Raw genomic sequence first — 26,798 nt, 5'->3', positions numbered from 1 at the left:
TCAACTGTTGAACTCATTATTCCATGAAAAAAATAATTGTACTTCTAAATATTGCCATGGAATAAATATTTCAGTCAGAGAACCAGGGCAGAGGACAGAGCAACTATTGTTTTTCCCAACATAATCATGTTAAAAATGTTTCTGCTAAGGAGACGGACACAGAAGGATACATAAAGAAATTGTAATAAAAGGCAGGGTACTTGGGTATTTGGGTTTGTATCAGCCACTAATACTTTACTCACCACTCCCACAGTCACAACTTTCCTTTAATCATATCATGGTTATCATCATTATCATGCAACGCAGTTTCGGGAACATCTCCTCCCTCGAGGGTCCTGTCGTCTCTGAACTGACTCATCCCCTCTCTTTCCTCATATCCGATAAAAAACAGATCTGAGTTCAAACTGAATCAAATGATATTCTAAACAAACCAAGACACCACTTGAATTCAGAAAGCTTTTGCAGTGGGTTGCATCTTTTTCCCAGCTTTCCACACTGTGACACACAAAATGACCATTTTTGTGTTTAATGTTGGACATTAGTCACAAACAACGCAGGCCTTGGTTGATAATGAATTTTAATTGTTACCAAGAAGGAGGTATATTATTTATCATTTTGTATTTACACATTAGTTTTCATCAACATTTGGTGAGATAATTTGACCCAACAACCTGTGTGAGAGCTGGAAGACCACACACACCCTCAAAAGGAAAAACTGGGACTTAGAGAAATGCAGTCCTGACATTTAGCAAACTAAAAAGATCCAATTATGGAAAAAAAAAAATCATCAAGACCAAAGGAAATTTTTTTATCTCTAAAACATTTTAGAAGACAGAACATTAAGCGGGATATCAAAGGCAGGACACTAGAATGTATCCCTCGCTTAATTCCACTTTGTTTAGTCTATTTCAGAAACAGTGTATTTAAAAAGAAATGAGAACAGATTGTTTTAAAGAATCACACTTGAAACTGTGTAGACAAGAAGTTCTGTTCCCTGTCCTTCAAACAGACCATAAACTCCTTTTTTTTGCTCACTTACATTAGGCACGCTTGAATTAGCTTTATCGTCTGCCAATTAAGCTCCACTGAAGTACTGATGAAAACCGAACAAGTCATCTTTTGGATGCTACGGTCCGACTGAAGCAGGTCAGATAAGATGGTGAGAGCAACACAAGAGATTTTTTTTTTTTAATCCTGAAGAGAAGGGAAACGTGTTCTCCAGTGATGGAGAACAAAAAGTCTGATCAATCCAAAGTCTCTGCTGTTTCTGCTAAAATACTTCTTCTCGTGTCTTCGTGCTCGATTTACCGGTCAGGTCTTTGGAGGCAGAACACTTTCACCTGGTTGTCCCCCGAGGCCGTTATTGCGAGAGATGCTTCCCTGATAGGAGAGATTGACGGAGACAGCCAGGATGAGATGAAGACAGAAATCAAATCAATCACACTCACAAAGCAAATCAGACCTGCTGACGTGTCCTTGAGCAAAGCACCGCAATCCCTGCCCAGCGTGCTGTTTGATCTCGACCAAATGTGGCAGGTAATTAGCATCTGTCGTACCTGTTTATGGCAAAGTCGAGAATCTCGGCGGTGTGGCCGCGGTACTCGGACACCATGTTGCCAGAACGAGCGTCCCATAGGCGCAGAGCTCCGTCTAAACAGCAGGTGGACACCACAGAAGAAGACTCTTCCCACTGCAGGTGCACGATGCCAGCCTGGAGGAACACAGACAGGAGTTTCAGGTGAATGTTAAGGCAGTTATCTGTGCGGCTAAAGCCCAAATATGGACATATAATTGGTATTTCTTTTTACTAATCACACGTCTGTATTGTTTCCCAGTGACAAAATTTATTTGTGATTTGTTTGTCTTCATTTCTCACTTACATTGTGAGGTAAAAATACAAATAGCTGAGGACTGATGTAAACTTGTGCCACTGCATTCCTTAATTGGATGTTCTCTCTCAGGTGTCTCTATGTATATGTTACAAGCAACATTAACTCAACTCGACCTCCCTGGCGGCACCAGAGGTGGTTGCCAGGAGATTTGTGATATAACTGCAAAAGCCTCCATAAAGTATATATAGCTAAGACAAGTGAGAATGCATGGCGGTATGCATGGGGAACTAAACTAAACACACAAGCGCGCACACACACACACTCTCCCTCTTTCTGCTGCTGGTTACCTCGTGTTGGCACCTGTGCCTCAGGACCTGTGAGGAGAGGTCGTATATGGCCAGAGTCCCGTCTAGGTACGCCACAGCTATGAGAGGCAGGCTGGAGAGGACAAGAGAGGAGAAACATTTAAGGAACTGGAGCAGAGCTGAGAAACTGACTTAGGGATTTGTACAGCAACTCTGACCCTCTCAGCTCTAAGGACTCTTGAGTATCGGAACATTTTCTCTTGTTATTTATTTAATCAGGAAGTTGTTTGTGCCACATTTCATCTATCAAGGAGTGACAGTTCATATTTAGAGAGTAACACGTCAATTTTCCTTTTCAAATAAAACACTTGCTCCTCGCCCCCTGATTTAGAGCGAATGACACTTGAGCTACACATCCACTATCATCTTTTATTTGCACTAAATTGCCTTTTTTATCCCTCAAATTGTGATGAAAAGGAATTACAGGAGCTCAAAATCAGTACAGACGACTTTATCACACACTGACGCTTCAGAACCTCAGGAAATAAAAGAGGTGAAAGATAAGTTCCTGATTCAAGCTGATGTAAATCAGCGTTGATCTACATAACTATCAATTTCAGTAAACCAGAGCAGCAGCTAGGAACCTAAATATAAACCTTTGCTTATTTTGTCAGACTAAAAATTCAAAAGCACAAAAAGCTTTACAACTCACATGTTACAGAATCCCACAGACTCCACAGAGTTGGAGTCTTCCTCGTCCTTCGATCCTTTTGCTTTGCCTCCGTCCAAAGAGAATGCTCCAACCACCTTCACACACACACACACAAATAAAATATCTACATAACATTGTGTTTGTGCTGTGATTTCATCTTAATCGTGTTTAATAATTTGTATTATACTATACATTTATTATACTAATTATAATACTCCTCATATAAATCTGTATTATTTGCAACACAAGCCTTTAATTCCTCTCTTAGCGTTGTCATGACACCCACCTTGCCCGTGGCGGTGTTGATGATCTTGGCGCAGCCGTCCACTGAACCCGTCAGCACCAGAGAGCCGTCCTTGTTGCAGGCCAGGCAGGTCAGCGCTCCCTGGTGTCCGTCCTGACCTGTCAAACACCAAATGTTACCACAACTTAGAGATGTGTGTTGAACATAAGAATCAGAGAGCTTCATACTGTCTTACAATTTTAACCTCAGGGATAATGACCATGACTTTTGGAACTTATCCTAGTTTCCTATCCTACTGTTTTTGTATAGGATTTTCTAAGGAGGGAACATTATAATTTCTGTACTGTAAAATCTGGAGGATGAAACTTCCTTCAGCTTACTACATAATGACATTTTAAGTCATCACAGTAAATGCCAGAATAACATTGGGTTTGGAACAGCAGAGTCCCACAGAGTCAATCTCCCCATTGTCTCTCCTCAGTTCTTCTATAAATACATCCGTCTCTCTATGAAGTTCCCGTACTTTTGCCTGTAATCTGTTGCACCTACATAACAAAAACCTACTAAAATCCTAAAATGTAAAAGGTATCAGCAGGATGAAGCAACAAGTTGGAGCTGCCAGACTCACCTTTAATGACGTGGGTGGCGTTGCCCTGCTTCAAATCCCAAACACGGACTGTCCCGTCCTCATAACCAACCACAGCCCGTTTACCTGTGGACAAAAAAAAAGAGAATATATATTTAAACACAGACAGAAGGCTAAAATGACCCATATACTATTTTTTATTTACACATTCAACACATTATTCTGGATTTTAAGCGGTGCTAAGTGGCCTGTAAAGCATCCCAGTGACTTTGTGTCTTGTTTCCTCATCTCTCACCGTCGGGTAGGGCTTTGCCACTGGTGGACTGGCATGCAGAGCTCTGGAAGGTTTTACAGTCTCCTGCAGGGATCTTCCACATCCACATGTTGCCGTCATCTGTTCCCGCCAGCAGCACCGGAGCACAGGGATGCCACTCCAACCACTGAGGAGGAAGCAGGGCAGACAACCACAAATTAAAAGCTACTTTACACACAGATTATATCCCTCTCATTTCCACTGCAGTTTTCAACCAGTGGCAAATGAGCAATTTTTATAATTATAATGGGTTATATGCTTCGCTAAAGAGCAACTCAGCAGTCGTGGTTGAGCAAGGGGAGAAATGTCTGATCACTCACTTCCACCGTGAGACCACAAATTCTCGGCCTGAGCGGCCATCCTCTCCTGTTTCCACATAAATTCCTTCATCCCAATAAAAGACTTTACACAAGTGCTTACAGATGCACAAACTAAACACACACAAACACACATTCAGGCTGGTGCTGTGTTTTTGGATTAGACTCTTAAAAGACAGATTCTCTACACTGAAGCCCTTTACCTCCAGATCTCCCACTTCGAAGGACCAGATCTCCTCTTTGGTTTCCACTTTCCAAACCTTAATCATGCCGCTCATGTCACCCGACGCCACCAGCGAGGAGTCGTGGCTGAACAAGGCACACGTCACGGAGTCTTTGTGACCTGTGGAAAACAAAGGAAAATTCATAATTAAACTTCACTAATGTGAATACAGCCAGACAACTTCAGCAAATAAGAGCCAAGACAAGCCAAATTTTGCTATGTTATGGCTCTTAAAGAACATGACTTTTTTATTGGGTTTCCTTTAAAGATTAAGCCTTGCACTTGCAGGGTCGTTTGCTACAACTTCTTCAGATGTTCTCACTCTTATCAAACAGCACTACACATGGCTTGGAAGAGGACTGAGTGTTTCATTAATCTGGCTAAATCTGAATATGTGTCATCTGCTCTCCATTTTGTCCCTCGACTGATGACATAACAACAACCTCAATAAAATGATCATTAGAAAGTAATCTGCAATTATTTAGATACTTGGTTAATACACATCAACAGTGTTTTCAGATTTAATCAAGTTGCCATAGATGCAGTGTAGGTGCAACCAACCATTATTACTCACCTGTGCACTCCAACAGAACCTCTCCATCGCTCACCCTCCACACATAGGCCTTATCATCCTCTCCTCCTGTTACAGCCAAGCTGTTTGTCGCAGGATCCAAACTCACACAAAACACTGAGCCTGGACACAAGAAGGGAGGAAACCAAATCAAACCTTTGACAGACTGAAGTGGTCTGAAAATAACACAAACCTCACATAAGGGTTTTACCAGTGTGTTTGGAGAAGGTGAACTCGCTGTCATCCTGCTCTGCCTCAGCCTCCATCTCGTCCTCCGTCTCCCAGCCTTCATTGTCATCATCTGCGTTTCCAGCATCTTCAAAGTCAACGTCCTCCAAGTTATCCGCCAAGTCATCTTACAGAAGCAGAGAGAGCGAGAAACTTTATCAACAATGAATGGAAAGTGGTTATTATTACGAAAAACAAATATAGCAACATAGGCATTGTTTAGCACAGGTAACTGGTGCCATAGGTGATCAGAAGTGTTGTAGTCTGTTTTTCTACTCACCTGGGCCAGGCTCCGTCTCGTTTAGGTCGATCACTTCAATAATTTCCTCATCTCCGTGGAGCTCAATCGCATTTTCCTCCGTGTTATCCATGCTGTTAGCTGGCTACAAGCTATTACAACAACCAAAGAGCAACCGTTCGAGTAAAGCTAGCTAACCCGAGTTTGGTCTATCACGCTTTGAGCTACTTACAGAGTCGAGACGTGGAGTAAAAAGTTACACAAACGTCGCATTTAGTGATTTGTGAATTTACATAAGCAGCATTTACATGTCAAACTAACTGCCTCTCCATGTTTTCTTCACATGTTGCGACAGCTGGGGAGACAGACGCACAATGATGACGACAGAACCATAGTCCCGCCTTTAGCGTTGTTTACCTTTCTGTCCACAAGATGGCGGACATGCATAACGAACACACCATAAACGGCTCAAAAATACGGTATGTGCAGTTTTAAGTGTGTTTAAATAGTTGGAACTGATGTCTAAAGATGCTTCAACTCCTCATTGTTTTATTTGTCATTAATATTGAACTAATAAAGTTTGGGGTTTTGTATAAACCTTTTTTTTCCTACGTCTAATACAAAAACTGCTACTGCTACTTTTCAGTGGTGGAAGAAAAGAGTCACATAAACACAGTGTAGAAATACTACAAGTTAAAGTCCTACTTTCCTAACTTTATTTTAGTAACAGTATAAAAATATTGCATGAAAATAATTCTAAAAATTCTAAAATAATAAAGACTATCTGTGCTTTTTTTTCTACATGTGTAAATGTCCTCTTCAATGAGTCAGTGTGGACTAAAGAAAAAGTCACCAGCATCATCAGCATCATGCAGGTAATAATAATTATTGAACTATCTCCAGGAAAGTCTTTGCATGTGCAAAAATATCTTGTTCAGTTACTCTCCTAAAATCTAATAATCATGAAGAGTTCCTCATTGTGTGATTTCAACATGCCCCTTTCTCTCTGATTGTGATAATTCTTTTCCCCCTACAAAGTGATTATGTTCTGCTCCTTCTTGTTATAACAGATGTTTGACATCATTCCCTTTTACTCATTCATTCCCTACATGATTTACACTCAAGCTCATTCATTTCTCTGTAGTGAGCAGCTGACTGATTCAGTTCAGACACTTATGAATCATCATTATTCTGCTTCACCGCTGATTGTTGTAGTGTCACAAAACTATAATTTACACATCTGTTATTACAGGGGCAAAGGTGGAGCATTGTGGAATTTCAAACTGAAAATATTGTACATGCTATTGACACTTTCCATTTTCCTTCCGTTGTGGGGATTAATGAGACCACTGTAGCACATAAATCACAGTAAATATAAGGCGAGGGCAAATAGAGCAAATAAGGAGAGATTCCATACACAGCTAGTGGCATATTTTTGAGTGCTATACTTAATCTTAATTAATTTTTACTTTACTTCATTTTTACATGCTGCTACAACCCATGAATTAAAAACAAAATCACAATTTCACAGATGGCTTTGCCAAAGAAACTGATGCTGACATTTTGTATGTATTGTATAAAACAGGTAAATAACATTACAATGCTTTTCATCTGAAGCTAATTAGAAATTTGGGTGACATGTCGATCATCTCTAGATCACCTCAGTGAGAAAAAAAATCCGCAGCAAGAACCTCAGGGCCAAATTTCAATTCTTTGCATTTACACCCACAGGTATTGACCCTTATGAAATTTCCTCGAGCAAATTGTACAATAATCATTGAATCTCTGCCTCTCCGGGGACGCTGAGCCTGACCTTCGACCTCTGTGTGAAGGGGGAACGAGAGGAAAAGGCACAAATCTGACAGTCCATACAGTTGTTCATATACATTCTATATACAGCTTATATACATTCATTAGACTGCAAAGTAAAGCACTGGGATAACACAATAAGCCAAGCAGTGCTCCAATTTAAAAGTAGCTCTCCCCTCTTTCTTAACCCCTCCATCAAACATTCCCTGGCCAGAGATATTGAGATATTTTATGAACACTTAACACAGTTTGTCTACATCAGGTTCTTTGGTTGAGGTTTTATGTCTCTCGCTATATGCTGCTGGCAGTGCTCACGGACTGCATGCCCAAATAAGTTTTACTGGCTGCCCAGGGCCCTCCATTTCAAACCTTCCCTGGAAAAATACAACCGTCTCATGATGTGGTGAGATGTGGAAACATCAGGGTGTACGTTATTTAGGCATTTTAAATCTCCAGTGAGTGAGAGATTTATAAACTCTCCGTTCGGTTATGAGAAACGCTGGAAGAGGCTGTTGAACTTTCACTCTGGAAAGTTAGATGACATTAGTTATGACGCTGGTTACAGACGCTTTATTTCATCAATCTACTTTTGCAGTTTATCGTTTTTTCTGGCCAGCAAAGGACTTCATTCAGCTCCTATACACATAAGTTCAATTTGGGCTTATGAATCATGTTTTTAGGCATTTTTACTATAGCGGGTAGCAGTTGATTTTGAAGGATGATACAAATACTGATCCAAGAGCAGATACTTTCCCGTATAATTAAATTAATTCATTTTCATACCAAAACATGGCAAGTATTCACTGGTTTCCCCCCCCAAAAAAGCCTTTGAAACTGAAGTTAGACCATCATGAGACATTCAAAGTCATTAAAACCCAGACTTAGGAAATTCTTTTAGGCTTAGCAGCTGCTTCAGGCGGTGTGGTCTGTAAATAAAATTTAGAAAATGTCTCTAAAAATTAAAAATAAAAATTGACTGGTCACATCAAAGATTGACAACATGACTGAATCAAGACAGAGAAGGCAGAGCGGTTTAATCCTGATCATAGAACATGGACTGTACATACAGTCTCTGGTCAGGAGTAAGAGAAAAAAACATATACAGTATGTAACAGTGACCATGTGCTGGTTTGACCTTGTGATTCTTTTCTCAGAGCAACCACAAAATGTAATGAAACATCTATCAAGGGAGAGAGTAAATTATTTAGAACTAATTTTCCATATTTTTTTCACAGATTGTCTGGATTAGCAGGTTTTTGGTTGTGAACTTTCCAGAATTGAACATCAGCAGTGATGCAAAGTAAGTACATTTACTTAAATGCTGTACTAAAGTTAAACATCTTGTTGTTCTACTTTACCCCTCCACTTCACCACATTTCATTCTTTTACTCAAATAAGTAAAACTATCCAATAGTTTAAGAAGTTATTATAGAGAAGTCCAGAAAAGGAATCCAGATTTGCTTTGACATCATTTTAACCCACATTTTGAGACGATAGGAATGATGCCTTTGGGTGTAGCAGCTCAGCACTTGTGGAGGTTTTCTTTCTCCGAGTGCTTTCCAGTCTGGTTTTGTCTTAGTCTTCTGAATCTGCCTATTTTTACCCAGGCGCTCTGGAAAAGCACATTGGGTGGGCTTCTCTCTGCCGTCATCAGGACAGCAGAGACCAGGGGCGACCCGTCATAACAACATTTCTCGGTTTATCACTCCTGCAAGCTGGTTTATGTCTGAAAAGCAGAGCACTCCAGGGTGCTGTTACTTTATAGGCAACACACACACACACACACATGGTAAACACACACTCTGCCTGACCAGGACATGGAGGCGTAGTCATCTACTATGTGTGTATGTGTGTGCAGCAAATGCACCTTTACACGCTCTCACACACACACACACACATGCACGCACACACAAACAGTATCAGTAATAAGGCCTGGGAGCTGTTGCTGTGTGAGAGGTAATTACTCCATGCAGCTCAGCGAGGCTTTGATGGAAAGTTTTAGACTAACTGGCTCGACTGTAAGAAGCCTTGACTCTGCTGCTTTTTAACAAGAAGTCTTTATGGCTCCTTTTTGCTCTCTTTTCTCTCTTAAACACTACAGTTTCATGGCACCCTGGAAAGATTTTATGTCTCATTTTTAAACAAGAGCAAACTAACATCGTAGAAAAGGCCTTAATTCACATAATCCCACTGATTCATGTTAGAGGCTTTCATTGCACAGTCCCATCACATGCTGTCAAAAGCACTGTGAGATGTTTAGAAATGTTTTCTTTCTCACCGGCAAAGCAAAGCCTCTTTATGACGCTGAGGTCTGCCTCCTTTGTCTGCACGCTGCATCTGACTCATGTGGAACCGCGTTGGGTGAGACGACGGCTTCCCTTCTCAAACCACTAACAGCCAGTTCTGTGTGTATTGCAAGTGGTCTGGTCCACAGCCTGTGTGTGATGTGTCTGCTGTGGTAGCAGAACGGTAGTTTGCGCAGGCCCTACACGCTCGCCTGTTGACTTTCTAGCCTGATTGCTGCTCCTCTTCCAGCCGCTGGCCAAAAACATGGTGTATTTTTGGAACATCATTACTCAGGATCTGTGTTTTTAGCCAGAGCCATGTAAGGTACTTTGGCACAAATGCTTCTAAAGGCATCATGCGCCAATATAAGAGGACTTATAGAAACCCACAATGGATATAAACCTAAAGTTGAAGGAGGTGATGGCCACTCCACTGGATGCAGAATAGTTAAACTAACATAATCAGCGATTTGGCAAACCCGAATGTGATGGTCACTGAATTGCAAATGTGCTGCTCTGGGCAATATAAGCCAATCTAATCCCTGCTTTGACATCACTGCTCTGGACACACTCACTCACACACACACACGTATACACACATTTGAGTGTTTTATGCATGTCTGCGTCAGCAAAAGCCTGTAGACAAACAATGCAGATGCAGATGTCCAAGAGCAATTTGTGCTCCCTGACAGCACAAGTAAAAACTCTCTGCTTTTGTTTAGAGTGACTGAGACAATGAAGTATATAATAATTCTTTCTGATTTGCAATTTATCTGCAAAGAATCATAGTTAACACAAGTCTATTCATAGGTTACATTTGGCTCAATTAACAGCAAAAGTTTAGCCGTGGTAGCGCTGTCCACTACTTTGGTGTAGATTGAAACACCTCTACAACTATTGGATGGATTGACATTAAACTCAGTGCAGACACTAATTGTGCCCACAGGATGAATCCTAAAACACGTTGGTGATCCGCTGACCTTTACTCTTGCACAAACATGACGTTGATATTAGTAGTTTTGAGTGTAGATTTTTTTTTTTACAGATATTCATTTTCCCCTCAGGATGAATTATAACAACTTTGTTGATGCTTTAACTGTTCATCTAGCATCACCACAAAGTCAGAAAATGTCAACTCTGTACAATAGAAAAATGACATTCCCATCAGCCTTAGCTGCAGGCTAGTTTCTGTTAAGTGCTAATTAACATTAGCATGCTAACAGGCTTAACTAAGATTGTGAACATGGTTAAAATGCATAAAATTACTATGATAGCATACTATAATTGACATTGCGAGCATGCAAGCATGCAAATGTTAGCATTAAGCTTAAAGCGTTGCTGCAGCATCACTTTAACATGGCTGTTAATATTAGGACTGTTATATTAGTCTTTGTCTTTTTTGACAAACATTTAGTCAAAGTTGCAGCTTTAGTGTTTTTGGGAGAGGAAGTAGTTTTAAATGTAGAAGTTATTAATTTTCAGGGCAGATCCTCACAAATTAAACCAAAATTAACACTGTAAACAACATCATTAATTCTGTTTTTTGAAGTGGTATTCTCCCATTAAATTATTTAAAATGAATTGATGTTGTCCAGCATGTAAACAGAAGGAATTTAAAGGGCCCATGCCCTCTGAAATATGTATTTTATGTTTGTATCTAAATACAGACGAAGATGGTCAGCAGCCATACATCTCTGAGGTTTTAGCCCTAAAGAGCTTATTCAAGGACAACATCAGAGATGCCTCCAAGACAGACCGCCTTATGTAACTGATGCTCCGTAGCTCATCCACAGAAATTATAATCCTCTGTTGCTATGGATACGGCTGTCCCAACCGGCTTCCCCTGTACTCTAAATGAGGAACAACCTCGATTAATGAATGCAAGTTTTCGCCGAGCAGCACAAAGCTGGAACTGAGTTGAAAATTATTTTAAAAGAGAGTTGTGTTGATGTTAATGATAGTAGTGACAGTGACAGACAGAAGGTTAGGGCTCATGAAAGCAGCTAAGCATCTGCCCTGCTAAAGTGTCCTTGAAGAAAATGAGGACTTGCTTGCGGACCCTGACCTCTGATGGTATTTGCCCTCACGCAGCAGAAATTTAAAGTAATGAATAAAAAGTTAGCTTGCATAAATGTTGTGAATAAACGGTTGAAATGAATGAGGGGTTGAGAAAGTGAAAGTAACATTTTCCCTTCAGCTAACAAAAATATTCCAAGTGATGCTGAGGAGGAACTCAATGCGTTCGCTGTCTGAGGAAAATTAAATGCAACAGTTGGTGTAATGCTGTTTGTCAAAGCTTTCTTTCCGTTGCTGAATGGCACCCTGGCATAAATCTGGGCAGTGATGAAGCTCAGTCATGTTTCAACAACTTCTTCTCTTTGGTGTGTTGGTTCATCCAGGGCCAGAATCTAATCCTACCCAAATTTCACTGTGAACTTCACTGAGCCGTCAAAGGAGCCCGGGGTTATGAGACAGAGGAACCCAAGAGAGCAGCCTTAACTCATAGCAGAGCTGCGTAGTCTACCTACACTTGGTGAATAATAACTCTGTGTCTTTCTGCAGATGTAGCCCAACTGGTTAGCATATTCCAGTAATCAAGTTGGCTAAACCAGGCAGTGCTGTTGCAGTTTTGCTTGTGGGTGGCTGCTGAGATGCAAAATCAAATATAAAGTAATGGAAATAAAAGCATATTGGATTAGAGATGGCAGTGGGGAAGGCGTTTCATGTTGCAACGAGCGAGAATTGGATAAAAATGTTTGTTTCATTTTGCCATTACTGGTTATGGAAAATGTTGAATAATGGAAGGAAGAAGCTCTCTGTCATTACAACACAAATGTTGTAACATGAAATGTGCATTATTTTATAGATTTATGACATAATAATTTTGTAGTTGTGCCGATCGCTGACTTTAGACACATTTATAGATTAATATCAGAGTTTTTTCAAACTTGTTTGTTCTTTGAAAGCAATTATAGCAACCAATAGTACATTTTGCAATGATATCACATTGGCAGGAGCATTTGTCATAACATAGGAGACTTAACATATATATGTATACAAAAATCTATTTTAAGGTACTCAGACCAGCTATATAATCTATAGAACAACTACTGGAACGTTCTGGAAATGTAATTACACCGCAGCAGATGAACGTGTCATAAATTAGGATAAGCTTATTACACACACACCACTGACATACACAGGCCAACTGTAAATGACAAACTATTAATATTACAGTATTAACTTCTGAGGAAGTGCACCCACTAATTATTGGTGTAAATATATTATAGGGGATGTTCCTAAGGATAAAAACACTAAAAGCTGGTATAAAGTTATAATTAACTCATCATTAACACAAAATGCATCATAATATAAATAATGTAGGATAAATTATTTAGGATAAATGTCGATATGTAGCGGCAAAGCAACACTATAATGATGCCATGGTCAATAAAAATGCAGGAAAAACTAATTTTTGTGCACCAGACATACATGCTGCTATATGAATATTACAGAGCAGTTACAGGAGATGGAAAACAGCATTAAGTAGGATAAAGTTATTAAAAGTAAAGTATTGACAACATTAGACACACATGAATTGAATGTTGGAATATTACAGTAATATTTCTTACACTACAGACCACGCCCAGAGACGTTTTCCTTATTAATGACACAGCCATAATAACAACCTTTCATCCAGCCCTCCACACACACACACATACACACACATACACACACACAGACATGCACACAGGCATACACACATACACACACATATCCCGCAGCATGCTAGTAGATCATCACATTTTCATCAGGCTAACCCCGCCTCTGGTAAATGCAGGGGCGCTCCATGTGACGCTGCTGGGGCTGTAACAAAAATCCAGTATGGCGGAATCTGTCAGGAGATGATTTTTTTTTTGCTCCCCCCCACCTCCTCCTGGCGCTGAGAAAAACCCCAGAGTCTAACATGGGAGAGAAATAAAAGCCCTGTGGGACACATGTTGGGACGGCTGGCCTCCTCCTGGCCCTTGTAGGTGAGCTGTTGGTGTGTTTGTGTCCTCTCGGGATGAATGTGTAGCCGAGCTGCGCCGCTTTGATGTTGATATTCAGGCAGGGATGCGATGCACAGACAGGATTCATCAAAACAATGTCCGGCTGAAGTTTCCACTCTGCTCCGCTTCGGCTGCGGCTTCCCGGTTATTTTTTAACTGCTGCTTTCAAGCCTGAACCGTGTTTAAATCTGGTAGGAGTGATTTCACATGTTAAAACCATTCAGCTAAAATTTTCCGGACGGTTTCTTGCACTGTAGCGGGCGGGAAGTGTGTAAGGGGGGGAACGGACGGGCGATGTTTATTATGCCGATTGTTGCTGAGCTATTTTTAGTGCACGGCCGAGCCTTGGGCTTTAATGCAACATACACTGTGTCAACACGGCTCTGTCGCTTTACAGACGTGTTATTGACGAGAAAATGGGTAAAATGAAGGTACAGGCCTGCTGAAGTGTGTGTTTGAGTGTGTGTGAATGGTTCGGGATGGGCGGTGGTAATTCTCTGCATGCGTCAATCCTTTTTTTTTTGTGAATGGGGGCGTACGGGTTGTTGGAGCTGTTAAAGCTACATCAAAACAGCATATTAGAGCTGCTTTAAAGTGTGGCTAGGCTAACGAAACAGCGTGTAGCAGCACTTATTAGCCAGACATGGTCATATTTTGCATCTAGATGTGTTAGGGAGTTTGAGTTTGAACTGGAGTGCAGGGTTAGGCTAACTGAGTGTACCCACCTTTTTTGAGACACTCATTAATAGCAGCTAGTGTTATAATTAATGCAAGTTATTTGCTTATTTTATGCTAATTGCTGAGTTTATGGATAAATATAGCTATCTTTGCTAATTTTGGTGGTCTGGTTTTGCTTTGTTTTTAACCCAGTCTGTGTTTTTATTATTTCTTCACTTTGGGCTTCAGGGCTTGTCTCCCCAGATCTGTCACCCTGAATCAAGCAAGCTCTTTTTAGGGACAATGGCCTAGGACCCCCACACACACACACACATGAATACCCCTCCTGAGACAGATGAGATGCCCTGGGAGAATGGTGTTGCATGAAGCCCCCCTGGAGTGTGAGCTACACACGCGTTCGTAACCCCCACCGGCCCCTCCTTGTCTTGCTTTTCCATCACAAAGCGCAGGAGTGCGTGCACTGTGCAGTGACCGACTTTTTTGGGGGCAATTTGTCCTGCGGCTGTACTGTCTGGCTCGCTTGTCTTGAGACCCACCCCCTTAAATGCACACACACATACACACACACACACACACACACACACACACACACATGAATCCATCCTGCTTCTGAGGACCTCTGAGACCTCTGCCAACACACACACAAGGGCGTGAACATGCACACTACCCCCCATGCCTACGCTGCGCCCCCTCCCCAACCACCCACCCACCTCGCCCTCAGGCAGTTTTACCCCTTTCTATTTGTGGTGGTAAAGTCGACTTGATGCTTTGGGCTCGAGCCATGATTACATCTGACACTCCTGCTCCAGGCTCGAGGAATTCAGGCTACTCTCTGAAAACAAAGAAAAGAACAATCATTTATTTCCAGAAACAACAAAATGACCAATCAGTCATCTCCAAAAACAAAGAAAAGAGCGTTTATTCCTAAAACAAACAGAAGAATCACAGGTTTGTGCTATGTCAAATTCACATGTTCATGAAACTAATGGGACTTTTCCACCCATGTCTGCAGTGAAAGTAATACATCTTACTTTTTCCATATTATTTCTTAATCTTGGAGCACCCTACTCAAAAAGAAACTACGCCTGGAACAAGCAATTTATTGCCCGATTGGTTTACTGCTTCATGCAGTGTAAGCACGAGGTCGAATATGAGGTCGTATTGAGTTTTTGATGGTGGCCTTGGATCTGCATGGCCACAGTATTTTACGGTTTTTAAGAAGCAGTATTACTATTTAGCTCGATAAACATAAATAAATAAGAATAATTACTCAGTTTTAAGTGATACTTTCTACTATCTACTCACCGATGTTAGAAGACGTTTAATGTCTGTGGCTGTTTATTTTGTACTCCAGCATGATCCACAATGCATGTTGCCATTTGAATAATCTATTTTCTGTGTCGGTATTAAAAAATTATTTTTACCAAGGTTTTGGAAAGTTTGGCAGTCCAGTTATTACACTTGTTCTTACACAGGTCTAGAGTGTTTAAAACTGAAATGTAATTGCTTTGATGGACTTAAAACTGTCACAGTTCTTCTAACATTTATAGATGGCCAAGACATGTTGGCTGTATACTGTAAGTGGAATCCAGAACTTCAGTCAACAGTTGTCATCTCCAAATTAATGTCACTGAAAAATCAATACTATAAATAACTGGAAAATCGAGCTGTGTGTGCACCGCACATTAATATCCAGCTTTTTCTCTCCCGCTACAAATTCTCATCCCTCAGCTCATAAAGTGATATCTTTTTCACAAATTTAAGATCTACAAACCTCATTTCATGAAATGGAACCAGTATAAATAAAAGCCTTGAAATATCAGATGAAAACTGGTGTTACTACATCAGCAACTAGAGATTTCTTTTAAAGAAAAGTACTGATAAAGTGTTTTTCTCCTCTCTGTTAGGTTGGTACCGGTGTGAGACATCAAGCTGCTGCTCTGATTGGAGTAACCAAATCAAAAACCTCATGGGGATTGGCTGCAGCTGGACGTCTGCTTCCTGTTTCCAGCCTTGAGGGATTCTTGAGGGGCCGTCCTGAGTGTTGGATCAGCCTAAACACACACACACGCACACACACACACACACACACACACACACACGCACGCACACGTGCGCACACACACGCACACACACAGTTTTGGCAGGCTAGTGGCCTCCTGATTACCACCCTGTAAATCACGCACACACACACACACACACACACACACACGCACACACACACACACGCACACTCATCTGCAATACACAAACAGAGCTGGGTGCTCGCTTGCAGTACTCTGTGGACAGCCACCTGACCGACCTGTCAGCGATGACATCACACAGCCACCAAGGTAAGAGCTTTTTCTCTGCTATTACACATGTTTGTTTTGAACCAGGTGGGTCTTTCCTGTGCTAAACACACAGTTAGGATAAAGGTGCAATATCACAATATGACTAAACAGTTTTTTCGGTTTCATTTAAAGTCTTATGTTAAAGGTTAGACCAATGCATCCAGCTGATATTTGCCTATTTCCTGCAGCTATTCATTCATGTTTTTGGAAATTAACTCTGCATTTAAAAGCCTAATGTGTCAGTTGGATAGGTGGTGATGATCCAAATGAAAGTTGTTGAATGTGGGTGTAAACTTTTTGTTATTTGTCACTTTAGTGCACATGTACAAGTGAAGGATAAAACACGAGAGATTAAGTTGAAAAAAAAAAATCAATTTTCTTGTAAGGAGGGTTTTAAAAGGGACAGAGAGGCAGGCAGTCGATGAAATTTTGTAGCATCTTCTCGGCGTCTGCACTGAAAAAACAGCGATCCATCACTGCTGCATGCTGGGAATCTTTAATAGAAAGAGTTTGTAACTGTGGAGTAATGAGAATGTAGCTCCTCAGTACAGTCACATTATGGGAAATCTCTCCGCTGCTACATCTGCCGTGCTGATATATGTGAACATTTTGATTAGGAACACAGACAGATTGCGGCTCGCTGAAATGCAATATAACATTTTAATCTGGTCTTATGGCTGTTAATTTTCCTGATTCAATATGAATGTGCCTCCAGAGGGTGAGAAAAAAATGTCTATGACACAGGCTCATTAGGAGAGTCTGCTTTCCTCTTTGACACCTAATCAAGCTCAGTTTAGAAGCTTTAGCTGGTGTTTTCGCAAACTGATAAATAATTCGGTAAGCAGCTGGCAGATGAAAAGGTTAGCTTCCTGCCCAGGTCGTTGTGGTACCTGACAGTGTCGCCCATGTTTGCTTTGTACACCTGGGAGTGTGTGCACTATAAATACCGCAGCTGAGGTAACCACCGGGCCCCAAGGGATAAGAATGGGCTGCAGCCTCAGCCGGCGCCTTCAGCCTTCCAACATCTCCATCACTGACATGTCTGAACACACCAAAGACACTCTGGTGCACACGTGTTTGCTGTTTTACCTCCCAGAGATGACATCTTGCCGTGGTGTCCCTCTAACCAAGTAGGGCCAAGTGCATTATATTGTTAGATCAACCTTGGATTAGCATGGCTCAGCAGTAGTCATTAGATAGCCCTTTCTAATTCTCCCACACGTTCACTCGTCTCCATCACAGCCAAGACTGGCAAAACGAAAGCCCTGCTAATACTGAGAAAGGATTTTGACAGTGATATCTGCACAGTGTCATGTTAAATAGTCAAACGTGTTCATCGCTTTGAAATAAGTGTGAATATACAGTAAAGTATGAGCGTTGATGCTCTTAATTTTCTTTGTCTTGAACCTGGAAGTTTTTATAAAAAAGAAAATTTAACTAGTCCTGTTCACTCACATAGTTTGCTAGTGTATTTTGTGAGAAATTTGAATAAATATTTTGTTAATATACAATAGAATATCCACAAGGCTTAAAAGAAAATCTAAATTTAAAGCTGCTAATTTGCTTCTGGACTCTTTTTTAATTTAGAAGTAAAAATAAGATTAAACCAGACTTTCACAGTCCTCTCCTAGTTTGTTTTTGAACACATTTTGTGATAAAAAATATTTTATTTATATACAGTTCTGTTGGGACCACAAAGTTTTGAAAACTCTTAAAATATATTTCATATATTTAAATCCAAGGCTGTTGTTTTGTGTCAGGGCTGTTTTTGTGATTTAGAAGTCGTCAGTTTTTAGAAATTTCTTAAAAATGAAATCAAACCAGTCGTTCAGACTTTCACAGTCTTCCTCTAATTTGTTTCTGAGCTCATTAATTATAAGTATTACAATTTAAGAGGGTGTTGAAAGTTTTGAGAAGTCCTAAGATAGAGTTATGATATCTAAAATTATGGCTGTGAATGGACTTTAAGACAGTTAGTTGGAGTAGTTAGCATCATTAAGTTTTAATTTGTTAGTATTGCACTTCCATAAAGGAGACTGAAAGATTTCTAAAAAATTGCCACTCACTAGCCTTCGATCACACACACACACACACACACACACACACACACACACACACACACACACACACACACACACACACACACACACACACACACACACACACACACGGGGTGGGGTGGGGTGGGGGGGGTAAACTGAACTTCATGTGTAAAAATGGCAACAAGTACTCGCATAGATCAATAACTGCTTTTATTTTGTATAATTTTGTGAAATGATACAGTTCCTCTATCATTATTTTATCACAATACGATTCTGTTGGAAGAAGACAAACAATGATATTGAATCGATGCCCAGGGCTGAACACAGCCAAGGCAGGAAACTTCATTCTTCTCTGCCCATTGGCTGCAGCAGCTGATAGCAGATAAACTAACCAGCTCCTGTCAAAATGTAATAAGATTTAGCTGTTTTTAAATTCCCACCCTGCCCTCCACTGCCTCTCATCACCACAGTTGGCTTCCCACTGGAGGGGCCTACCCAGGATCTCCCTCATGTTAACTCACCTCTCACCAAAACAAGACTAGCTGTGATCTTTCTGTGTGTGAGTCCAGGAGGGACGACTCATACCTGCAGCTGCTGTTTCTCACTGTCTTGTTTGCCTCTGAAAAGCCTTCAGAGGAGACAATCTCGGCCCTCAGAGCGCTGCCAAGTGTGGGCGTCAATTTGAGGTGTTGCTTTTCTTGTTTGAATGACAGCTCAGAGACGGTCTTGTTGGATGTCGGCGCATAGAGAGACAGAAACAGGCAGCCAAGATGCGTTTAAAGGCATGAAATGTGAAGAATGTGCAGCATTCTGGCCTTGTGGCGCTTGTCAGGCTTGTCCAGTGGCTTCTTTTTTCACTGAAATGTTTATGGCGGTGAAGTGAGAGGGCGAGGAATCTGTTCTGTCTTAAGCGATGCCTCAGTTTGATTTCTGTGTTATAACTGTCCTTTTGAAAAATGGATGCGAGGACATTGATCCTGTGGCTTCAGGTTGCATCAGGGTTGTCTGCTGCTGCCCCTGTTGAATTGAATGTGTTTTACATTAAGTGCAATTAGACAACATTGGCTTTGTACTCAGGGTGAACAATGAGACTTTCAGATCCACAGCTTTGTTGTACTCTTGTATTTGCAGTGTAACTCAAAGCTGCCAACTTTTTTTTTTTCTGAGCTTGCTTTGCACTTATTTCCAATCATCTACCAGCCCTGTGTGTGTGTGTGTGTGTGTGTGTGTGTGTGTGTGTGTGTGTGTGCGTGTGTGTGTCTGTGTTCACCCTCATGCAGCAGCTCTTGCGGGCGTTTGTGAGCGTGCCTGCCTGCTTGTGTGCCATTTTTTTTGTAATCTGTAAATGAGCTTACCAGCACGCGTGTTTTTGATCCAGGACTTACTCATTTTCTTTATTACAGCAGCACTGGGATTTTTAGATTAAACACCATTTACCATAAATCTCTTCCTAGAAAAGTGAAATGTAAAACGCTTTGTTGGGTTTATATTTCCCAGAACAAAAGGGGGTCAGGCTGATAAGGCCTTCACATCAGTCTTTTTGCAGGCGTATCTGTAAACAGCCGTGAGTGTTTGCACAGGAGTGATTACTCTGTGTATCGAGGGCTTTAGCATGTTAGCCGGTGACATTTGTTTTACATTTGTGCTTAGCAATAAGCTAGCATGTCGACTGTGCTTGGTCGAAAAAGGTGGTTTCTGTCAAGCTTAGGGTGATTTGCACTGATTAATGACAGTTAGGCTCAATATGAAGTACAGTATATTCAATCATAAGCATAATAGTTAATCATCAGCACAGCAGGGTAGTGGCTGAATAACATATTTGTTTACTTTTCTGTGGTCCCCTCCATGTTGAGCATTTGTTTTGGATGAAAGCTTAAATTACTAAATTACAGCAAAATAGCTTAAATTCAGTATCTTCAGTCAATTAATGATTCTTTGGTTTGTGATTCATTAGGTCTTAGCTTTCGATAGTACGTTACCCATTACTCAGAAATGCCTCAACTCAGGGTTCATCTTGAGATATGAGCGTCTGTCTCATGATTTTCTGGGGCACCGTTGTGGTTGTGGTCACTTGCCAAGAACGCTTATCAGTTCCTGGTGATAATCTTGGTTTCCCCCTATTCGAATAGAGAGGGAGACTGCAACACACCACGTCTCTGTGGGTTCAGACCACATCCACGAAAGATAGAAAGGACAGTGACAAGAACAATGGCAATCTCCAATAGGAATCCAATGTAATTTCAGAGCAACATGTCAGACAGTGCTCTCCAATGAGGGATATCTTTTGCACAAATAGTGTCCATCTCCTCAGTAGAGTTCAGAGACTTGGAGAATCAATGACGATGAGTACTTGAGCTGTTGTAGTGTGTTATTAAAGCACTTCAGTGCCAAATATCCACATGAATTGTTCTCTATGTAAGCTCACAGACCAGTGGTCAGGATACACATTAATGAGCATCAATGCTTGTCAACTCAACCAACAATTTGAACACATTTGCTCAGCAGATCGATTGCACTGATGACTTACCTTGATTGCTACTTCTGTCCTTAAATGATGCCGCAATGACGTGGCAAATCTCTGTTGCACTTTAGTGTTGCATTTTCCTTTCATCCAAAAAACCCCAAAATTGAGAGAAAATGAACTTAAATTTAATAGTTTGTCTTGTACTTTAAAGTAGCTTCTCCAAGGACATAAAGACTATGAAAAGAAATGAATCAATAGATACTAGAGATGCACTAACATGGAATTTCAGGGCTGATAACAATACGTGATGATTATTGTTATGGTTTGTTCTGCCCGATAACGAGTTGTAGTTGTAACGAAACTTAATATTAAATGTTCATATTTACAGGGAAATGGTTAAATCAAGAAGCTCATATAAATCATTTTATTTTTAGGGTTGTTATTTCCTCATCTTTATCTAAATAATTGGTCCATATTCATCACTCGTGCCAATTCTTTGTTGTGAACCAAGCAGAAACCCGATTCGTGTGCGATTGATGCAACTGTGAGTGAAAATGAACAGATGATTTTGAAAAGAGCATCCAGCTTCCTGAGGTGTTAGTGTCTTATTAAAGAGGGAAGGTGATGCCACTAGCTGGCAATGATTTGTTTTCATCTATCTTAGTCAGAAATGCACCGGCTTTTCAGGAAAGTCTGCAGTGTTTACCACTGGAGCAAGAACTGGGTATGCACATGAGTCATACACACACACACATAGACACCCAGAGACACACACACACACACACACACACGCACACACACACACACACACACACACACACACACACACAGAGACCAGTAGGTAGTTGGTAAGTAAGTGCCAGGTATAGTAAGTGATTATTTGTGAATGAGAGGTTTGAACTTTACAATGTTCTATGCAAAAAATAAAAAATTTACATATTCCATGAACGCAATCGAGAGCGTGTCATAAGCAGGATATAAACTGCGCTCAGATGAGATTTTTTACTGCTTTATTTTGCAGCGCCTGTGTGGGTGTGAGCACCTTTTACGGCTCTGAACTGGTGAACTTGACACAGTGCTCCTTTCCTCGAAGGCTCAGCGGTATCTAGGTTACAAGCGCAACAGCTTCTATACGGCTTTGAAGAACAACAAAAACAGTCAGGGAAATAAAATAAAGTAAAATAAACTCAAATGAGCTGGGTCAGAAGCTTGCATCTTTCCGGCTGGCACCCAAGATTAGATAAGTCACTTCAGTCCTGTAGATTTATTGCTTTGCATATATAGATTTATGTCTTATACAAACTTTTGAAATTCTGTTTGTAGTCAAGATTAGATTGATGGACACAGAAAATACCACAGTCCTGTTTGTGCACCAGACAGTTTCCATGATAAATTTTTAATTGCATGCGCTTTTTTTACTCAGTTGATTTCTAAACACAAATACAAATACAAAAGAAACAGTATGAGCAGACACGGAAACTTGTATGGCCACATGTTTTTAAGAAAGTATTTCCTCGTCTCATTTTTTTCCGAGAATGTCAGGTGGTGGATGATAAGCAGAGTGTAATGTGAGGTGACACTGATATGAAAACACAAACATGTAGCTTGCACCACTGTGAAATAATAAGCATACTGCTGTTCAAAGGCAGAGAGAAATAAACAAAAGAAATGGTGAAGGTGCAGTGATGAAATTTGGAGGATGGGTGGCCAACCCGAGCAAAGCATCGTTGTAGATTATCTATACATCTATAATCATTTAAGTATGTGACTTAAAAGCAGCTTAACCACGTCAAACTATATGAATTTCACTGGAGTCAGGAGCAGCTACTCTGCTAAGATAGGTTAGTTTCCTGGTTTGATTTAGCATCTGCCTCATTAATGTGGGATAACTAAGATGTTGGATAATATGTATTTTTTTATTTTTTCATTTAGCTGCAGGAAACATGTAGGAAGAAGTAAATCCATTTAGCTTTAGCTAACTGCGGCTTTCTCCCAAGCTAACCTCTAGCTCTATCTTAACATAGCCTTTGCTTTTACTGTTTGGAATGTTCTTGGCTCTAAGTCACGGCAAACTTGTGCCGTAAAACATGTAAAAAAAAATTAAATGGATAAATAAATAAAATTCTGGTCTTAACTCAGTTTTCAGCAAATATGTAGTTACTGTGTTTTGGCTTTTTACTTCTGCACTGATCATTGTAATGTTTTCCACTAAAAGAACAGTTTGAATTTTAAGAAAGAGGCTTATTTGTTTTGTTGCTGAGAGTCAGACTTGAATATTGATTTAATTCAATTAAATTCAAACCTTTATTTATACAGGGAATGCAATTAAGAGCAAGCTCTTTTTTTAAGGACACCTTTAAACTAAGTTTACAATATGAGAAACCGTAATCCTTAACATTATCATTCTCCTGTCTGAATGGTGAATATGAAGCTACTAATTAATGTCATTGTGTGTGCAACTGTGAGTGCACTTTTACTATCTGATCAGTAGGGAGTTTTGGCAGGGATGGCGAGGGACTGCCGCTGACGTAATCAGTACTACAGACAAGGTTGTGACACACACATGTCTGTACCCTGGTGTGAGGTTGCTTCCCTTGCTGTTGTGGGATAATTAACACAAGGGACACAGAACGATGTACCACACTGTACAATAGAAGTAGAAGCATGCGTCTACTGACTGGTTTGTAACAGACGACGTCTTAAAGAATTGTGTCCCAGGGGAGTTGTAGGTGTTAAACACTCGCATCCTGACGATCTTGGCCTCAAATCTCTGCTCCTGCTGTGTTGTGCCTGCTTGTCCTCACAGTCCTATCTGATGTGTTGATTAAAAAAAAAAATCCAATAGGCAGTGTCTAGCTTTGTCTCTCTGGGTTCTCATACTTTAAAGGTAATTGTTGTCGTGACGAAAATCTAATCTTGTAGGTTTAATAGGGCAAGTTCTAATAAAACTCAGGCTCCCTCTCTATCACCCTGCTGCTTGTATGTACTTACTGAAAAACACATTCTGTCAAGGATGTGTTTTTTTCTCTTAGGAATTTGACTTTTGAATTGTAATTTTTGCCAACCAGCAACTTTGGATGCTAATTTCTCCAGAATAACGAGACTTTGCCCATTTTTGCCTCATCTGGACCATCTTTGGATCTCGACTGCATCTTTTATAAACACTACACACAGTACGGACACGGATATCTGGATGGCTATAAGTCTATATTATGGATTTGCTATTTATTACACCTGCCAGATACTATTAACAGGGCAACGTTGGCGTAGAGTTTTAAGGAAGGTACTTGAGACAGGAAGATCACTGGCTTGTACTGACTGGTGAATGTGAAGAAGGTTCCCTTTCACCAGTAAGAGAAAGTGAGGAAACTGAGTTGCCCTTGAGCAAGACACATAATTCATAAGTGGGCCAGTAGAGCTGCCACAGTAAGGCTGTGGTTTCCCTGGGCATGTATCAGATCTGTAACTGCTGAGCAGAACTGTGAAAACGAAGCTTCCTAATGAGTAATCTTCTCAAAAGTTTAGAATCAGTAGTAAAATAAAAGTGAAAAGCTTCTCTGCAGTGGCTGCCTATAGAGATATGAAGATAGTGCATAGATGGTTCATGCATTGAATTTACATTTCTCTTTCCATTCTAGACCCATTCACTGACCCCTTTTCATCCTCTTCTCCAAATGCATGCGATCCCACATCACACTGCTTAAATCCAGGGGTGAAGGGGTTAAAAGCTTTCACTGCAATAAAGAGGGCCCGGCTTATCCCTGAGTCTATTTTTAGAAACACACACACAAGATATGCGCACGTGCATCCATGGCGAACAAACAATCATTATTTTTGGTCTCCCGTGTTGATTCTCCTCTTTACGATTGAACGGCTTGTTGCCGTGTGTGTCGTGCAGCTAAAAACGGAGCACGGGACGAGTGCACGCATGACACAACTGCTGCCTTTTGTGCGGCGGTCATTGTGATCCGAGCATTAGCCTCATCAAGGGTAATTTCAAGCCGTATTGTCACGTTTGTCTGCTGTCCACTTGTGCTGACATGTTGTTTCTATGCTACACAACCACATTACGAAATTGTGGCAGATTGCAAAATGCACTTGAGCGGCGTGTTCCCACAGTGCCGCACCCTCCCTCCCTTTGCCGAACCCTCTGAACAGACATGAGGTTCCTGCCAGCCAGACGGTTCGTCAGTTCTGTCCACCCATGTGCCACCAACTTGGCTGAACATAACTATCAGTCCATCTCAGAACAAAACCAGGGGGTCTCTTGTGCAACGACTGACTCCCTACATGTGCAAGCTCTGCTTTGTCCTTGCGCAAATAGGGTGCAGCACCCACCCCCTCTCACTGTACCCATTCTCCTCCAAAAACAAACACCTTATCATGGCCTTTATACAGCGTGGATGTCCTGGTACATTAGAAAAACTGTTTTTAATTGATAGTAGGACAGAGACAGCAGAGAGGGAACATGAGCTAATGAAAGGAATGGGACGCATCCTTTGTCCCTGTGTCTTTTGTCTCGTCCCAGCTGAGAAACTGGATACACTGTGTTCTGCCAACGAGCTGTCAGCGGCAATTACGGTTTACACTGCTGCCTCGGAGGCCTATCCTTGTGCCTTTTGACATGGCGCTCCACAGGGCTTGACACGAAGCATGGATGTCTGGCTTGGGCATCAAGGAAATCCTACCGTTATGCAAGTGGATCAAAGTCTGATCTTTGCTGGGACTTGAAACAGACAAACCCTTGAAAAAGTCAAGAAAAATATAACAAGTATTAAATTGTGCACCTGTTACTCTGTATGCATAGTAGATGCAGAGCAACTGTCATCTCACATGTTGTGGGTGTTTGTTGTTGTAAGGCATTAGGCCCAGCTACTAAGGCTTTACAGTTGCATCACAAATCTCCTAGCAACAAGTGTAGGACCATCATGGACGTCCATAAAGAATCGACTGTGTGAAAGTGATCACTAAGTATACAGATAAAGAGAGATAACATACATGAAAAGTGGTGCATATAGGTCAGGTCAATAATTCATATATCTATGCATCTTCAATATTATTGCTACACTGGGTCACAATGTGTCCCAGAATGCACTGGGCAAAAGTCAGGAAAACACCCGTCGCAACACCCTTCACGTAGGGTGATGTTGCTTGTTCACTACCAGCATGCATCATGTTGTGCAGTAAAATCTGGAAATCATTCCAAAAGATTGATTGAATTTAGACGACAGGAACACGCCAGTGAGAGGTCCTGTTGTCAAAGTTGGAAATTAGTTTTACTGTTCTTTAATCAGGAAGAAAGGGAATCACTGTTTAATTTGTTCAAGTGCAATCAAACAAATTAAAGGTGTCAGCCTCTCCGCAGATTTTATCCACCTACAGTTTGCTTTGACCGTCTCTTCTCCATCAAACTGCAGCTCACACCCATAAATTTGCTTTCTAAACTCCTTAAATTTTGAATGAACTAACAAATCACACAGAACCCTTATCCAACAGTCACAGCCATATTAAATTCATAAATCTGAACTGCAGATTTAACATGAGTATTACCATCAGTGCTGACACA

General features: G+C 40.9%; 2 protein-coding genes across 7 annotated transcripts in view; one reads left to right on the top strand and one right to left on the bottom strand.

The window, feature by feature from the left end:
• Positions 1-559: 559 nt before the first annotated feature.
• On the bottom strand, positions 560-5,939 carry aamp (angio-associated, migratory cell protein). Its single transcript, XM_056371085.1, has 11 exons — positions 5,612-5,939; positions 5,315-5,458; positions 5,107-5,226; positions 4,513-4,652; positions 3,975-4,119; positions 3,722-3,805; positions 3,136-3,251; positions 2,850-2,944; positions 2,180-2,270; positions 1,557-1,711; positions 560-1,380 (listed from the first exon to the last, which is right to left on the bottom strand). Exons 1-11 carry the CDS (start codon positions 5,700-5,702, stop codon positions 1,305-1,307), a joined length of 1,257 nt encoding a protein of 418 aa, XP_056227060.1. The 5' UTR covers positions 5,703-5,939; the 3' UTR covers positions 560-1,304.
• Positions 5,940-13,499: 7,560 nt separating this feature from the next.
• LOC130165120 (histone deacetylase 4-like) overlaps positions 13,500-26,798 on the top strand; it is a 55,631-nt gene continuing 42,332 nt past the window's right edge. For 2 of the 6 annotated variants that reach the window (XM_056370062.1, XM_056370061.1), the window contains exons 1-2: positions 13,507-13,697; positions 16,301-16,726. In XM_056370062.1, coding sequence (XP_056226037.1) covers positions 16,705-16,726 — 22 coding nt within the window. In that variant the 5' untranslated portion in view covers positions 13,507-13,697; positions 16,301-16,704. Of the gene's footprint in view, positions 13,698-13,786; positions 13,907-16,300; positions 16,727-26,798 lie in introns of those variants that run through there. The other 4 variants (XR_008826718.1, XM_056370056.1, XM_056370055.1 and 1 more) reach the window with 4 other exon arrangements.

Source organism: Seriola aureovittata, chromosome 24 (assembly GCF_021018895.1).
Source record: "Seriola aureovittata isolate HTS-2021-v1 ecotype China chromosome 24, ASM2101889v1, whole genome shotgun sequence".
NCBI lineage: Eukaryota > Metazoa > Chordata > Actinopteri > Carangiformes > Carangidae > Seriola > Seriola aureovittata.
The sequence above is the reverse complement of the archived record's forward strand: the minus strand, read 5'-3'. Positions and strand labels throughout refer to the sequence as shown.

Bases quoted from the DNA above. Each gene is read 5' to 3' on its own strand.
- aamp (XM_056371085.1), bottom strand. From the start codon at position 5,702: ATGGATAACACGGAGGAAAATGCGATTGAGCTCCACGGAGATGAGGAA. The intron at 5,459-5,611 runs GTGAGTAGAAAA...TGCTTCTGTAAG, and splicing joins CGAGACGGAGCCTGGCCCAG to ATGACTTGGCGGATAACTTG. The intron at 1,381-1,556 runs GTACGACAGATG...CTCTCCTATCAG, and splicing joins CTCGACTTTGCCATAAACAG to GGAAGCATCTCTCGCAATAA.